Source organism: Scyliorhinus torazame, chromosome 6, assembly GCF_047496885.1.
Source record: "Scyliorhinus torazame isolate Kashiwa2021f chromosome 6, sScyTor2.1, whole genome shotgun sequence".
Classification (NCBI taxonomy): domain Eukaryota; kingdom Metazoa; phylum Chordata; class Chondrichthyes; order Carcharhiniformes; family Scyliorhinidae; genus Scyliorhinus; species Scyliorhinus torazame.
The window spans coordinates 114,660,984-114,678,671 of NC_092712.1; the positions used below are offsets into that span (position 1 = coordinate 114,660,984).

The 17,688-nt window shown below is 46.4% G+C and overlaps 1 protein-coding gene across 2 annotated transcripts in view; it reads right to left on the bottom strand.

Annotated features, from left to right (window-relative positions):
• The window catches only part of krit1 (KRIT1 ankyrin repeat containing), an 81,390-nt gene that overhangs the window by 41,674 nt on the left and 22,028 nt on the right, over positions 1-17,688 (bottom strand). For both annotated transcript variants that reach the window (XM_072508694.1, XM_072508695.1), the window contains exons 3-5: positions 15,135-15,294; positions 11,790-11,882; positions 7,727-7,856 (exon numbers count right to left, since the gene is read on the bottom strand). In XM_072508694.1, coding sequence (XP_072364795.1) covers positions 7,727-7,856; positions 11,790-11,882; positions 15,135-15,294 — 383 coding nt within the window. The remainder of the gene's footprint in view (positions 1-7,726; positions 7,857-11,789; positions 11,883-15,134; positions 15,295-17,688) is intronic.

Consider the following 17,688-nt stretch of genomic DNA (forward strand, 5'->3'; position numbering starts at 1 on the left):
TATTCCTGGTATAGTTGCACATATGCTAAACACCCTCTGGTATCTGTTAATGGATGTAAGAGTCTTAACTATGTCGGTAAGGGTATTGCCCAATATCTAGTCCTGTCTTCACTCAAAATGAAGATTTTCGGCAACTCTACCTAATTTTCCACACTCTGACATGGGGTGTGTCTGACCCCAGTTAGCCTATTGTTTGACAGGGTGTGGGTGTTTTGAGTGTGGTGTCCTGCACCATTGGTTATCCGGAGTTAATAAGGTTTTAATCATGTTCAGCCAAATATGGTTTTCAGGATTTGTGTACAGTTTCCTTATTTTAATATATCCCTGGAGGGAGGAGGAGGGTGTGGGTGGAAGGGGGGAGGGTGTAGGTGGTAAGGTTAGTTTGTCCTCGCTACGTTCGAGGAAGGTTACTCATGGTCATAGTTCTTAAATTTTATTCTTGGCTGCACCTTTTTCTTCTTCAGGCCCAGGCGGACTGTGTATTTTCCTATTGAGGACTGGAGTTTGTTGGACTCCCCTTTAGGGCGGAGTTGGTCATTTCTCCTGATGTGGGTCTCCCACTTTGACTGTTTTAACTGCTGTCAGAGCTCTCGTGAGTGAGGCCAGTCTGAACATCCTTTATTTGGTGGAAGGTAGTGTGTCTTGTGGGGTGGTCTCTCAAAAGAGGGAGGTTTTTTTTTTTGTGAGGTTATGCACTTTGGTAGGAAGAATGGAGGCATAGATTTTTTTCCAAATGGGAAAAGGCTTAGGAAATCAGAAGCACAAAAGGACACAGGACTCATTGTTCAAGATTCTCTGAAGATTAATGTGCAGGTTCAGTCGGCAGTTTGGAAGGCAAATACAATGTTAGCTTTCATGTCGAGCATGCAGGAACAGGGATGTACTTATTATTATTACTACTTCTGAGAGGCTGGTTTAGCACAGTGGGCTAAACAGCTGGCTTGTAATGCAAAACAATGCCAGCAGCGCCGGTTCAATTCCCATACCGGGCCTTCCCGAACAGGCGCTGTAATGTGGCGACTAGGGGCTTTTCACAGTAACTTCATTGAAGCCTACTTGTGACAATAAGTGATTATTATTATTAAAAGACTCTGGTCAGACCCCATTTGGAGTATTGTGACCAGTTTTGGGCCCCGTACCTAAGGAAGGATGCGCTGGCCTTGGCAAGGGCCCAGAGGAGATTCACAAGAATGATCCCTGGAATGAAGAGCTTGTCATAAGAGGAGAGATTAAGGACTCTGGGTCTGTACTCATTGGAGTTTAGAAGTATGAGGGGCGATCTTATTGAAACTTACAGGATACGGAGAGGCCCAGATAGAGTGGACGTAGAGAGGATGTTTCTACTAGTAGGAAAAACTGGAACCCGAGGGCACAGCCTCAGACTGAAGGGGCGATCCTTTAAACTGAGATGAGGAGGAATTTCTCCAGCCAGAGGGTGGTACATCTGTGGAAATCTGCTGCAGAAGGCTGTGGAGGCCAAATCACTGAGTGTGTTTAAGGATGGATAGGTTCTTGATTAATACGGGAATCAGGGACTTCCGGGTGCGGCTATGCAGAGCTAGGTCGCATATTCGGTAGCCCCTGCTTGGAACAGACTTTTGGGCTCGATACAGGGCCCCCACGGCATTTGTTTGCCATTTCCCGGTGTGGGAAGAAGGCTGCAACATTCCCCCGACAGTGTCCCCCAGGAAGGGTATGCCTCTTGGTTGCCAGACACGGCGGAAACAGTAAAAGATTTGGCTGCAACTGCAGGATAAACAGGGCCTCTTCCAGCATGCAGGCGGGGGAAGGGCAAGCTTAAAGCTGCAAGCTGACCTGAGGGCCTGTATCAAAGGTGAATTCTAGCAGCAGAGGGAACAACTGTGAAAAGATCTCATCAAGGCCACTGAAGGGACTTCCGGTTACGGTGATGCCTAGCTAGCCGCACGCTTCGGCGGCTCCAGCTCCGACGGACCTTCGGGCTCTTTTAAGAGCCCCAACGGGGAATTTTTCGACGACGCAACCCGGTGTGGGGTGTGTGAGAAGGGAGTCCCCCCCAAACGAAGGAGGAAAAAACCGGCGGCGGCTGCTGCAGCGCGAGGAATCGTCGACCAAAGGGTCAGAAAGAGAGAAGTACAAGATGGCGGCGGAGAAAGCGCAGGCGACATGGGGGCCTGAGCAGGATGAAATCGTGAGACGGTGCGTGGAGCTGCTGAAGAGGGAGGTGCTGACCCCGATGCTACAGGCAATTGAGGGGCTCAAGGAGACATTAAAGACCCAGGAGACTGAGCTCCTCGTGGTGGAGCAGAAGGTGACAGATATTGAGGACGAGATCCTGGGCCTGGCGGTTAAGACTCAGACGCACGAGGCACTTCATAAAAAGTGTACTGAAAGGATCGAGGCCCTAGAAAACGGAGTGCCAAGGAAGAACCTTCGGATACTAGGTCTCCCTGAGGGTGTGGAAGGAGTGGACTGTGGAGAGTACACAAGTAAGATGCTGAGCTCACTGATGGGTGCTGAGGCCCCTGCGGGCCCCATGGAGGTGGAGTGGGCAAATCGGATTCCGGCGAGAAGACCAAAAGCGGGAGAACCACCGAGGGCGATAATCGTGCGATTTTACCGCCTTAAGGTCAGAGAAGAGGTCCTGAGATGGGCTAAAAAGGTGCGGAGTAGCAGATGGGAGAATGCTGTGGTACGGATATACCAGGATTGGAGTGCGGAGGTGGCGAGAAGGAGGGCGAGCTTCAACCGAGTCAAAGAGGTGTTGCATAAAAGGAAGGTGAAGTTTGGGATGCTGCAGCCGGCAAGACTATGGGTCACGTATCAGGAGAGACACTATTATTTCGAGACGGCGGAGGAAGCATGGTCCTTCATCAAAGAAGAGAAATTGGACCGGAACTGAGGGACTGATGCTGCAGGAAATGTTATTGTTATTGTTTTTGTTAATGTTACGGTGGAAGTTAATTGAGAAGTAAACAGGGAAGGGGGGAGACATTGGGGAAATGTGGGCGCCGGTGAGGGGGGAAAGACGGGACATAGTCGGAGAATAGGGAAGGAGAGGGGGAGGGGAAAGGGAGCTGCGCCATAAGAGGCGGGTCAGGTAAAGGGATGTTCCCGCGCCAGAAAGAATAAGGCGGAAAGACAGGCCCAAGGCGGATGGGAGTTCCCCCATACGGGGGGGGGGGGGGGGGGGGGGGACGGACAACTGGGTTGCTGCTGCGGAAATCCAAAAGGAAATGGCTAAAGAGTGGGTGGGCGGGGATGGTGTGCGACGCTGGGGGAGCGAGCGGGAGCGCGGAGGCGGGATATGGGACTGGCCTAGAGAAGGTAATGGCTAGTCGACAGGGGAGGGGGGCAGGTAGCCCCCTAGTGAGGCTGATCAAGTGGAACGTGAGAGGCCTGAACGGACCGATAAAAAGGGCCCGAGTGCTCGCGCATTTGAAAGGACTAAGGGCAGACGTGGTTATGCTCCAAGAGACGCACCTAAAGGTGGCGGACCAAGTTAGGCTAAGGAAAGGATGGGTGGGACAGGTGTTCCACTCAGGACTGGACGCAAAGAACAGAGGGGTGGCCATTTTGGTGGGGAAACGGGTAGCATTTGAAGCAAAGAACATCGTAGCAGATAGCGGAGGTATATATGTAATTGTGAGTGGTAGGCTGGAGGGAATGGAGGTCGTGTTGGTTAATGTGTATGCCCCAAATTGGGACAATGCGGGATTCATGAGACGGATGCTGGGGCGTATACCGGACGTGGAGGCAGGAAACTTGATTTTAGGAGGGGACTTTAATACGGTGCTGGACCCGGGGCTAGATAGATCCAGCTCAAGGACCAGAAGAAGGCCGGCAGCAGCCAAGGTACTTAAGGGGTTTATGGACCAAATGGGGGGAGTGGATCCATGGCGATTTCTTAGACCTAGGGCTAGGGAGTTTTCCTTCTTCTCCCATGTCCATAAAGTGTACTCCCGGATAGATTTTTGTGTGTTGGGAAGGTCGTTGATCTCTAGGGTGGAAGAAGCTGAGTACTCAGCCATAGCAGTTTCGGATCATGCCCCACATTGGGTGGACCTGGAAGTAGGAGAGGACAGGGAGCAGAGAACACTCTGGCGATTAGATGTGGGACTGATGGCGGATGAGGGAGTGTGTGCAAGAGTGCGGGGGTGTATTGAGAGATACCTGGAGGACAATGACGACGGCGAGGTCCCTGTGGGAGTGGTCTGGGAAGCATTAAAAGCGGTGGTCAGAGGAGAGCTGATCTCTATTGGGGCCCACAAAAGGAAAACAGAAGCCAAGGAAAGGGAAAGATTACTGGGGGAGATTTTAAGGGTGGACAGGGAATTTGCAGAGACCCCGGAGGAGGAATTGTACAGGGAGAGGAGACGACTCCCGACGGAATTTGACCTTCTGACCACCAGAAAGGCGGAGGTACTGTGGAGGAAGGCACAGGGGAGGAGGTATGAATATGGGGAAAAGGCTAGTCGCCTGTTGGCGCATCAATTGCGAAAGAGGGCAGCAGCAAGGGAGATAGGAGGAATTAGAGACGAAAGGGGAGACACGGTGCGAAGGGCAGGAAAGATAAATGAGGTGTTCAAGACCTTCTATGAGGAACTGTATAGGTCTCAACCCCCAGAGGGAGAGGAGGGGATGCGGCAGTTCCTGGACCAATTGAGGTTCCCGAAAGTGGAGGAGCGGGGGGTGGTAGGCCTGGGGGCACCGATTGAGGTGGACGAGGTCATTCAGGGACTGGGAAGCATGCAAGCAGGGAAGGCCCCGGGGCCAGACGGGTTTCTGGTGGAATATTACAGAAAATATGTGGACTTGTTGGCCCCGTTGATGGCGAGGACGTTCAATGAGGCCAGGCAAGGGGGGACTCTACCCCCGACGATGTCGGAGGCGACGATATCGCTAATTTTGAAGAGGGACAAAGATCCGTTGCAGTGCGGGTCCTATAGACCTATTTCACTATTGAACGTGGACGCCAAATTGCTGGCAAAGGTACTGGCATCGAGGATAGAGGACTGTGTCCCGGGGGTGGTGCACGAAGACCAGACAGGGTTCGTAAAAGGGAGACAACTGAATGTTAACGTGCGACGACTATTAGGGGTGATAATGATGCCCCCAGTGGAGGGGGAGGCAGAGATAGTGGCGGCAATGGACGCAGAGAAGGCATTTGATAGGGTGGAGTGGGAGTATTTATGGGAAGTGTTAAGGAGGTTTGGGTTTGGGAACGGGTTTATTAGCTGGGTTAGACTTCTTTATGGGGCTCCAACGGCAAGCGTAGTTACAGGTCGACATAGATCGGAGTATTTCCGACTATATAGGGGAACAAGACAGGGATGCCCGCTGTCTCCATTGTTGTTCGCGTTGGCAATTGAACCTCTGGCCATGGCGTTGAGAGACTCCAGGAAATGGAGAGGGGTGATTAGAGGGGGAGAAGAACACCGAGTCTCGTTATACGCAGATGACCTATTGTTATACGTGTCGGACCCAGCAGGGGGGATGATAGAGGTTATGCGAATTTTGAGGGGGTTCGGGGAATTCTCGGGGTATAGGCTAAACATGGGGAAGAGTGAATTATTTGTGATACATCCAGGGGACCAGAGTAGAGAGATAGAAGGCTTACCGCTAAGGAAAGTGGAAAGAAACTTCCGATACCTGGGGATTCAGATCGCTAGGAGCTGGGGAACCTTGCACAGACTTATTCTGACACGGCTGGTAGAACAAATGGAGGAGGACTTCAAGAGGTGGGACATGCAGCCTCTATCGCTGGCGGGCAGGGTGCAAGCAATTAAGATGATGGTCCTCCCGAGGTTCTTATTTGTATTTCAATGTCTCCTTATACTAATCACCAAGACCGTTTTTAATAAAATAGATAGGAGCATCACGAGCTTCGTGTGGGCAGGGAAAGTTCCGAGAGTAAGGAGGGGGTTCCTTCAGCGTAGTAGGGACAGAGGAGGACTGGCACTACCGAACTTGGGTGATTACTATTGGGCCGCCAATGTGGCAATGATACGTAGATGGATGATGGAGGGTGAGGGAGCGGAGTGGAAAAGACTGGAGAGAAAGTCCTGTAAAGGGACGAGTTTAGAGGCGCTGGTGACGGCGCCGCTACCGTTCTCACCTAAAAGGTTTACCACGAACCCGGTGGTGGCGGCAACACTGAATATCTGGGGACAGTGGAGGCGACAGAGAGGGGTGCGGGGAGCCCTGGTGGGGTCCCCTATCAGGTACAACCATAGGTTCGCCCCAGGAAGAATGGATGGAGGATTTCAGAGCTGGTACCAGTTGGGAATTAGGAAGGTGGGAGATTTATTTATAGATGGGACTTTTGCGAGCTTGGGAGCATTGGAGGAAAAGTACAAGTTGCCCCGGGGAAATTTCTTGCGATATATGCAGGTGAGGGCGTTTACTAGACAACAGGTGAGGGAATTTCCGTTGCTCCCGACACAGGGGATACAGGACAGGGTGCTTTCAGGGGTGTGGGTCGGAGAGGGCAAGGTGTCAGAGATTTATAGAGTGATGAGGGAAGAGGGGGAGAAGTCGGTGGGCGAACTAAAAGGAAAGTGGGAAGAAGAATTAGGGGAGGGGATAGAGGAGGATATGTGGGCTGATGCCCTAAGCAGGGTAAATTCCTCTTCCTCATGCGCCAGGCTTAGCCTGATTCAATTTAAGGTGCTACATAGAGCACACATAATGGGGGCAAGATTGAGCAGGTTCTTTGGAGTGGAGGACAAATGTGGGAGGTGTGGCGGGAGCCCGGCAAACCACGCACATATGTTTTGGGCGTGCCCGGCACTGGAAGGGTATTGGAAGGGAGTGACGGGAGTGATTTCGCAGGTGGTGAAGGCCCGGGTCAAACCAGGCTGGGGGTTAGCTCTATTTGGAGTTGCGGAAGAGCCGGGAGTGCAGGAGGCGAAAGAGGCCGATGTCGTGGCCTTTGCGTCCCTAGTAGCCCGGCGCAGGATCCTACTCATGTGGAAGGAGGCGAAACCCCCCAGACTGGAGGCCTGGGTAAATGATATGGCGGGGTTCATTAAATTGGAGCAGATAAAGTTTGCCCTGAGAGGATCGGCTCAAGGGTTCACCAGGCGGTGGCAGCCATTTCTTGACTACCTAGGGGAACGTTAGAGGGAAGACAGATGACCAGCAGCAGCAACCCAGGAGAGGGTTTAGTTTAGTTTAGGTCAATAGACAATGGGGTTTTGTTACCTGTGTATTGTTAAAAATTTCTGTTTTGTTATTGTTTCGTTTGCTTTGTAAGAGGGAAAAATTGTTGTTTGGAAAAAATTTTCAATAAAATATATTTATATTAAAAAAAAAATACGGGAATCAGGGGTTATGGGGAGAAGGCAGGAGAATGGCGATGAGAAACATACCAGCCATGATTGAATGGCGGAGCAGACTCAATGGGCCGAATGGTCTAATTCTGCTCCTATGTCTTCTGGTCTAATAGGGCTTCTCTTCTCCAGTTTAGGGGTAGGGTATTGGTCCTGTTATTAGTATGTGTTTTGGAGGAAAAAGAGAGAGAGAGAGAGAGAGAGAGAGAGAAAAAAAGGAGAGGTATCATGTCCTGTATGGGACTGTACTCACTTGGGGTTTAGGATAGTACCAATGAAGGTTGGCTCGTTAAGGATTGCAAATGTATATTCTTTTCCACTATTTTTGATTCCAGTTTTTATAAACAACTCCTTCTGTACATGTGAAGCAATGCTGCACCACAGTAAAGGCTAACAAAATGTAGTGTACTTACTTATCCAAGGCAATGAGCATTTTTGCACTGAGTGTAGAAAAATGAGTGCTGGATTCACTGCACACACGCATAATATCCTGGAAGCAGTAAAAACCTGGTGCTCCAAGGCAATAGGATACCTTATTGTTGTCTATAAATTATAGAACCATTAGTTGAATAAATAGCATAACAATTGGCACTTTACTCAGCCTATTTATGCACATCATGATCAATACAATCAATTCTGGTCTGGAAAAAAATGTTAAATCCATCTAAAAGGGAATGGCCCTGTTCATATTAACATGGTATGAACGACAAAATATATTGACAAAACTAGAACCCAATTTTTTCTGGTGGGGGACTAAAGACACCGGCAAGGACCGGCTCCTCAGAGATCAGGGTGCTGTTTTTATAGAGTTACCAAATATCAAAGTTAGGTTGAGGGCCCCCCACACCCAAAGACATTGTGAACCTCCGCAATAATGGGCAACACCCCCAACCACGGAGGGGCAACCTCCCCCAAAATCACTACATGTCCACAACACCACTGTACCACATGACCCAGGAATCAGAGTGACCCGTCTCCATCCCCCCCCCCACCGGTATTGAGGTATTAACCCCCCCCACCCCCACCCCCCACCCCCCCAAGTGAGCATAACCAGCTATGTGGTCGCTGAGTGCCCCCCGTCCATTAAGGCCATTCCACCTTTCAGCACTGCCCCCTTCGCCCCCCCTCAGGCCGCCCCTTTATGCATCCCATCACCCCGCCCCCCCCCCCTTTCATGCCGTTGGCCCCCTCAGGCCCCACCCCTTGGCAGTGCCCGTTGGCACCCTGACACTGCCCAGGCACCCCTGCAGCACCAAGATTGCCACTGCTAGCCCTATCCCTAACCATTCAGGGGCTCCAATGGCCTCCGAGCCCCCCGGATTGGTCATTGAAGTGTCCATTGATTGGCATTGACCTCCCGCTGCACCAGTGAATCCAAGGTCCATGAGACTCCAGCCTCGAATGGGCTACGTATATTTAAATGAGTTTTAAGACTGCTGGGTGTGATCCAGGTCACGTTGGGTGCCACGAGATGCAAGCATGTGATTGGTTCGGTGCCCAGAGTGAACCCACGATTCAGTGCAAAGGGTGAACCCAGTTTAGCAGCTCATCGACGCTGGGCACAAAGGCGCCAGCAAATTGGAGCCTTGGATCTAGTCCATTATTGTTGATTTTCCAGGGTTTAGCCTGAAATGAGCTGGCTTCAAGAAGGACACTAGTGTTTGTTCGATGGGCCTCCCATTGAATCTGGAAGATGCGGCGGAGGTATTGCTATGGAATTTAGCACTCGTGTATGTCACTGACACACAGTCCAGGTCTCACTGCAATACAGGCATGTGGTGGTGACAACTGCTCCATGAATTTGAACACCTGGTCAGCCAAATATTCCACCGTCCATATAAGTTGAAAGAGTCTCTCTGGAGTATGTTGAGCACTCCCCATACTTTGGCAGCCAGCTCCTCAAAAGGCTACGATTGAGGAGGTGGTCCAACAGGTCAGCTGCACTAGCTCAGCTTCTACGAGCTACGGCAGCGAATGTTGGACAACAAAGACCTCTGCAAGTATAACCACTTAAAGTCCAACAAAAGATAGATCAAGATTGTCACATACTATAGCAAACATGGCAATCAAATTATCTGAACATAGTACTTATTGGTTGTTATGATGTGGCAGGTGGCAATTGCCGGGCTAACCAAATCCCAAAAGGGAAATTTGACAAGTTATGATTTTCAATTTGTATTTTATTTTTTTTTAAATAAATTTAGAGCACCCAATTATTTTTTTTTCAATTAAGGGGCAATTTAGCATGGCCAATCAACCCAACCTGCACATCTTTGGGTTGTGGGGGTGAAACCCACACAGACACGGGGAGAATGTGCAAACTCCACATAGACAGTGACTCAGGGCCGAAATTGAACCCAGGTCCTCAGCGCCATAGGCAGCAGTGCTAACCACTGCGTCAGCGCGCCAACCTCAAATTTGTATTATACGAGAATATACATGCACTGAAATGAAGAGCCACAAAATCTAGTAGCGGTTTTGGAGATTTTAAATGTTAAATTTAAATATTTATCAACAAAAGACAAGAAAGCCTAAACATAAAAGATTGCATTTACAGAGTTAAAAATTAGTCTTATTGGGTATGTTATTGTGGGGTTTTTTGCGAGTGGGTTGGATCTCTCTGTTGTTTAAAATGTGAATATGTAAAAATTATAAATACCTCAATAAAATATTTTCTAAAATAAAATTAGTTTTAAAGAACATTTGCCCAACAGATTCATACTTGGTTAAACTCAACAATAAACACTGTTTTAGGCAACAGTCCTTATAGAAATTTAGGGCGCTGTTCAGTGGCCTCATCACGCCCGAATTGGTGTTCAGATGTGGCCGTGAATCTCGCGAGAGTTGCGACGCTCGAAGCGTCTCAGGAGGTCCAATGGAATCTCGCGGGACATTGTGATCTGGATCTCGCCCTCACTGGGCGTGACCCAGATCCCATATTTAAATGAGCCGTACAGAATCGCCTGGCGTCTGGGACTCAACGGCTGCGCTTGAGACACCTCGTCAGGGCACCATTTAGTACTGGACCACACACACATGGGTCAGGCTTAACAGCACCTAGGGAAGTCTCCCAAGCCATTAGAGACCACTGGATGGTCGGGGACAGGGGACGGTGGCACCCTGGCTCTCTCTCTCTCTCTGGCACATGGGCACTGCCAGCCTGGCACCCATGCATTGCCACACTGGCCCGGGGGATGTAACCAGGTAGAATGGGGTTCTTGTGGGCTTCCCCAAGGTTTTGGGGGGCGAGGGGGAAGAATTGGGGCAGCCAGGTAAAATACCACCCCGATCTGCGAGGAGCCTTTCCTGCTGAGGAGCTTCAGATCCCCAGCAGGAAATCCCTCGAGTCGGGCAGCACGGTGGCACAGTGGTTAGCGCCGCTGCCAACAGCACTGAGGATCCGGGTTCAAATCCGGCCCCGGGTCATTGTCTGTGTGGAGTTTGCACATTCCCCCCGTGGGGCAGCACGGTAGCATTGTGGATAGCACAATTGCTTCACAGCTCCAGGGTCTCAGGTTCAATTCCCGGCTTGGGTCACTGTCTGTGCGGAGTCTAAACATTCTCCCCGTGTGTGCGTGGGTTTCCTCCGGGTGCTCCAGTTTCCTCCCACAGTCCAAAGATGTGCGGGTTAGGTGGATTGGCCATGCTAAAATTGACCAGAGTGTCCAAAATTGCCCTTAGTGTTGGGTGGGGTTACTGGGTTATGGGGATAGGGTGGAGGTGTGGACCTTGGGTAGGGTACTCTTTCCAAGAGCCGGTGCAGACTCGATGGGCCGAATGGCCTCCATCTGCACTGTAAATTCTATGTGTCTGCGTGGGTTTCACCTGGTTATTTCTCGGTTAGCATGTCACTGTCACAGGCTGAGGACATTATTCTTTCTTAGCTATGCTAACTTTTTAAATATACATTTGACAGGTTTTGTTGTTTTCACATTATCTTGATACTGGTGCACATAAAATTCATTCCACAAATGGATGGAAGAGATTAGAGGAAATACTGCAAACCATCCCCATCGATATCATGCGAAAGCGAAAAATCCAAAGCAAGGTCTCCTAAATAGTTGTTTTTTTTAAATAAAATCAAATGAAATAATGATCAAATTATTTTACTACACCATGGGGCAAGCATTCCAGTCAGTTTCCAATTCTCAGTTTTTCAGTAACAAAGTGATTTTCGGGCTGCAGTGGGTAATTTGTATAATAACCTTTCTGGCTCCCAGGTATGCTCTAAACTGAACAATGTCAACCTCGCATTTGCTTTCAAACCCCATATTATCAAAATATAGCACTATAGACATTACTAAATTCATCATACAAATTATCTGTCAAGTTGCCCTTTGCCAACACAGGCATGCAATTCAGTTGTATATTAATAGTTTCACCTATATAATTGCGACATGTGGTTTCATTGTTTCCTAGGGTTGAGAATAAAACACTAAAGATGAACTGAAGCATTGCTGCTTTTAATTTTCTTACCTTTAACTGCTGCTGGTACAACATAAAGTGTAGCTGCTCTGCAAGCATTCTCCCCGTGAACAGGGAATTCTTTTATCAACACCACTCGTTTACCTGACAGAAAAAAGACAATAATATAACAGCAAGTTGCATGCATATTTATAAACAGCTTATTAATATGACATCTGCTATCGCATTTTGTCACTCGTCACATATTTTGTCACTCATGTCAATTGTTGCTTTTTGTGTGCTCGGTCTGTGCACACGACTCATGGTGTCACTGCACTATTTGGCCACTTGATAGCACTACAGCCAGCCTGTGAACATCATCATATAAAAGAGTGTTTGGAAAAATCCATTGTTCAATCACCAGGGAAGCTATCCCAGTCTTACGAGTTTTTAATCTTTCTGAACTCCAACCAATCTTTGAATTGGGGAAACATCAATAATAATTTAGGTTTGATCAAAATGTGAAGACACATAATTCAATGAGAATAATACATCACAATTGTATCCAAGTCAATGATTTTTTGGGGGGGAAGTTATAGGGTAGATAAGGAGAAAATAGATAGTTGGTAACTGAAGGACATAGATTGAAGATGATTGACAAAAAGATGAGGAGGTGGGAGGCAGTACAGGGGCTGGTTTAGCACACGGCTAAATCGCTGGCTTTTAAAGCAGACCAAGGCAGGCCAGCAGCACGGTTCAATTCCCGTACCAGCCTCCCCGAACAGGCGCCGGAATGTGGCGACTAGGGGCTTTTCACAGTAACTTCATTTGAAGCCTACTTGTGACAATAAGTGATTTTCATTTCATTTCATATTACCTTTTAAGCAACAAGTTATGGTCTGGAACATACTTCCTTGGAATGGGGGTGGTGGAAGTAGATTAGTAGATTCAATGGTAACCTTCAAAAGGGAATTGGATATACAATTAAAAATGTGCAGGACTGTGAGGAAAAAGCAGTGGAGTAGGACGAATTGGCACCTCTTTCAGCAAGCTGGCACAAAATGGTCTCCTCCGGTGCTGTATAATTTTAGAATAGTATGGTCAAACAAATGAAATTCTGATCATCAGAAAAGGAATGAGACATGACATGAAGCAGGCCAGGTTACTGGAGACAACTAGTGGGCCAGTACACCAAAAGATGTTAACTGCTTCAATTGAGGAAGAAAACAGTGAAAAGTTAATGCAGTCAAGCAAGAGAGTAGAATTTTATTGTTTCAATAGTAGTTCCATACTAGGAGAGACAGGAAACTGGAAGGCCAGACGTTTCGGGCTGTTTTTGTGCACCTGTTCCGCCCAGTTATTCAGGACCACGAGCAGAAACATAAAAGCAAATAGTCACTTCCTGGTCTGTATTGTAAAATTAAGAAAAAGGAAAAACACAGATACTTTCACCAAATTCCAATTAATAAATTGGGTTATTAACTGCAGTATTTTAGAAGCACAAAATAATGTAGCACAGAAATCTTGTCTACTCTTTGAAAGAATTATCCAATTAATAACCCCCCCCCCCCCCCCCCCCAATGCTCTGAAGTGTTATACGGATTCAAAACGTTAACTCTGCTTCTCTGTCCATAAATGCTGCCAGACCTGATGAGTTTTCCCAGCATTTTCTGTTTTTAATCCCTCCACTGTTCTTTTCCATAGCCCTGTAAATGTTTTTCCTTTTGGAAGTTACTACTGAAGAATCTGCTTCTCCCTCTCTTTCAAGCAATACATTCAACAGTTTGTGTGTTTAAAACAAGTTCCCATGCTGCCTCTAGTTCTTTTGCCAATCATCTGAAATTTATGCTGTCAGGTTACCAGCCCTTCTGCCACTGGAAACAGTTTCTCTTTATTTACTCAATTAAAACCATTCACGACCTTAAACAAATATCCTCTTAGCCTTCTCTGTTCTAAGGAGAACAGCCTATAAGAGCATAAGAAATAGGAATAGTAAGCCATTCAGCCCCTCAAGCCTCCACCGCCATTCAATGGGATCATGGCTGATCTGTTATTCCTCATGTCCACTTTCCTGCCCTTTCCCCATAACCCTCGATTTCCTTACTGATCAAGAATCTTTCTATCTCTGCCTTGAATACACACAAAGACTCAGCCCCTGCAAGAGATTCTAGCTAGGAGTTCCAAAGACTCAACCTTCAGAGGGAATTTCTCTTCATCACAGTCTTAAATAGGTACCCCTTTATTCTGAGACTATGCCATCTGGTCCTAGACTTTTGTCTACTATGTGTGGACTGTGTAGGTTCCCTTGGCCGCAGAAAAATACTTTTTACTGTACTTCGGTACATGTGACAATAAATATCAATCAATCAATTATGACTCTCCCAGCAGGGGAAACAGCCTCTCTGCATTTACCCGGTCAAGCCCCTTAAGAATCCTATATGTTTCAATGAGATCAAATTCCAATGAGTAGAGTCTCAGCCTGTTTAACCTTGCTCACAAGACAATCCCGCCCTACCGGGAATCATCCTTGTGAACCTTCTCTGAATTGCCACCTATGAACCTCAGCTTCTTCTGTCTCTCTACATAACTGAAGTACCACATCCCTATTCACCATTTCACGAAATCTTTTCTACATATTGGAGCCCTTGCCATTCTTACAGAAATGAATATAATACTCCAGCTGAGGCTTAAGAGCATTTCATAAAGATTTAGAATTCTTGCCTTTGTACCCTTACGGTCAAGGAACATCCATACTTTTTCCTAAAAAAAAAATGTTTTCAACTTGATCTTCCACCTTCAAAGATTTATGGGTGTACAACCCCAGGTCTTTCTACCATTCAGCTTATATATTACCTCCCCTCATTCTTCCTAGCAAAATCTATCACTCTACATTCCTCTGCATTAAATGCCAGGTGTCCACCCACTTCACCAGTTTGTCTATGCCCTCCTGAAGTCTGTTCCTATCCTCCTCATTGTATATTATTTTGGCAAGTTTATTCTGGCCAATTGGAAATGGCAGTTACCACAAATTATTAGAAAAAGAAGGAAAAAGACAAAATCGGGTTTGATATGTTGACTTTCTTGACTTTATGGCATCCAAAATGCTTTAGTCAATGAAATTATACCCTGCACGTTTAAATCCTGTTGACAGATTTGTCCCAAATTGGTACACATAACAAAGTTTAAGACTTCTCCAAAACTGGAAAGTTCAAAATTACCAGCACTAACATAAACATGAATTGTTTGACATGACATGTAATTGGCAAGAGATAACACCAAGTTTCCAATAAGGTCTGCTGCGAACTTCTACATTCATTCAATACATAAAAGCTCCTACCGAATCTTTACAATTAGTGACACTATACTACAAATAAAATTTCTCATGATGAAGTATAATAAATTGTACTTTTGTTTTACCTTTGACTCCCTGGTTGTTCGGAGATGACAGTTTGGTAGCTTCAACTACAAAGTTCAGAATGTCTTGTCCTTTATTTTCATCCCGCTTCAGTTTAGTTTGTAACAAAACTTTCTTCCTCTTTTTTTCCTTACCTTCGTTTTGCAACTCTAGTAGCAGAATCTTAAAAAAAACAAGCATATATCCAAGTGTGTTACAAACAGAGTTTTATACATGATACACCGACATAAAGAACGTGAAAAATGAGATGTTACGTATTTCAAAATGCCTACACTCTTTTTAAAAATAATTTTTAAAAATAAATTTAGAGCACCAAATTACTTTCTTTTTCAATTAAGGGGCAATTTAACGTGGCCAATCCACTTAACCTGCACATCTTTGGGCTGTGGGGGTGAAACCTACGCAGGTACGGGGAGAATGTACAAACTCCACACAGACAGTAACCCAGAGCCGGGATCGAACCGGAGACCTCAGCGCCATAGGCAGCAGTGCTAACCATTACGCCACCGTGCCACCCAAAATGCCTACTCTCTAAATGAAGTAGCAGAGATGGATGAAACTCTGGGCAACAATGTGACTGATTTCGACCTCGCTCACAACAATTAGTTTTTTTGGTTCCCAATTGACACTCCAGGATTAATGCATATAAAATAGGTATATATATTTAATATTAATAATGATTAGTGTGAAATGTATCACAATTATATCAGACATATTCCATCCACTACCTTAAACATTCACTCTCGCCACCAGACGCACAGTGGCAGGAGTGTGCATCATCTAAAAGATACACTGCCGGTCCTCACCAGGCTCCTTTGACAGCACCTTCCAAATCCACAAACCTCTACCACCTACAAGAACAAGGACCACAGATGCATAGGAAGATCACCCTGCGAATTCCTCTCCAAGCCACACACCATCCTGACTTATATCACTGTTCATTGTTGCTAGGTTGAAATGGTTTATGAACATGCATCACCGCCACTTGAAGGGCAATTTGGAATCGGCAACAAATGCTGGCCTAGCCAAGTACGAAGGTTTCTCAGAAGCATTTACTGATATAGTTCTACTTTCAAATCACTCTATTCAGCTTGGATAGCTTAACACATTGGTCAAATACAATAAACCAGAGAGATTCTTTCAAAATCCTGATTCTAGATATTAACAAACAGCAGTTAAAGAAAGCAATAGAAAAGCATAATGAAAAACAGGAACTTCTCAGTGCCCAAGTCCCATACATTTCACAGCCAATTAAATAATTTGAAGTTTTGTCCCAATATCAGGTGACCGGATTTTCAAAAGTCAAAACATTGAGGTATCAGGCTCCATGATGATTGACAAGTTGTGCGACCAAGGGCAGGAGGAGTTTTTTTTGGGGGGGGGGGGGGGGGTGTAATCCAAGGTCATGTGATGACATTTGTTTTTCTTTTTTATAAATTTAGAGTACCCAATCATCTTTTTCCAATTAAGGCTTGATTTTAGCATGGCCAATCCACCCAACCGGCACATCTTTGGGTTGTGGTGATGAAACACAACTAGTGAGTTTCACGGGGAGATTGTTTAAACTCCAGACAGTTACCTGGGGCCGGGATTGCACCATGGTCCTCAGATGTGATGACATCTTAATTGGCATAAACACCAAACAAGTTATGTAATAACTCAGCTGCCAAACATTGCCCCAATCTCTACTGTTGCAGCATCCTGTCAGAGACTGCAGACCCCGGCACACAAGTAAATGGGGGAAAGTAAACTTTTTTTTCCCTTTGGCTCAATATCCAGCTGACCAAAGGAGGGGGAGGAGAGGAGGGGCCTTTGTATTTTGCAATCTTCAGGAGCGAACAACATGCTTGCTGTCAGTGTCCAACACATTGTCAGTGTTAAAATGATTTTAATTCTGTCTAGTCAGCAAGTTTGTGTTGGACTTACAATATCCCCTCTGTTATGTTTAGCTGCCTGTTGTGATGTTAAAAACCTGAGGCGACTTTCAATGGAATTGTAGTTCCACACATCCAACTGTGGGATTCAGAGAATGTATCACTGAACACCACACATACTTGTTTCTTTGCATTTCAAGATTGTCTTGGCTCCAGTTGTCAGCAGCACTTTATTTCAATTGCAGCCAAATAATTAGCAATTGCATGCCACGGATGTCTAGTATTTCAAATGCAAGCAAATGTTTGTCGCTGATGCCAATTTGAAAATAAGCACTAAACGATGACCATGGGGCCTGGCATGTAACAGGTTAAAAATTGTATTCTGTTCCAGCAACCCCTCCCTCACAAATAATCAAAAAAGTGAAACGTTTGTGCCAAACTGGCATAATTGTTTCTGCTTGCTGATTTTACGTATGATAATTTCAGGGTGCAATTATAGGTGGGATTGGTATTGATGTAATTTTATTTAAAGTGAGAGGTGGAGGGAAAAATAAATCAGTGAAATGTACGTTCTAGATGTGAATTCCCTACCCAACTCCCAATCACCATCATTCTACTTGCCGAGGAAATAAAATCACCCATATATATCATAATGTAACGAAAAGTGTTTCAATGTGTTTGT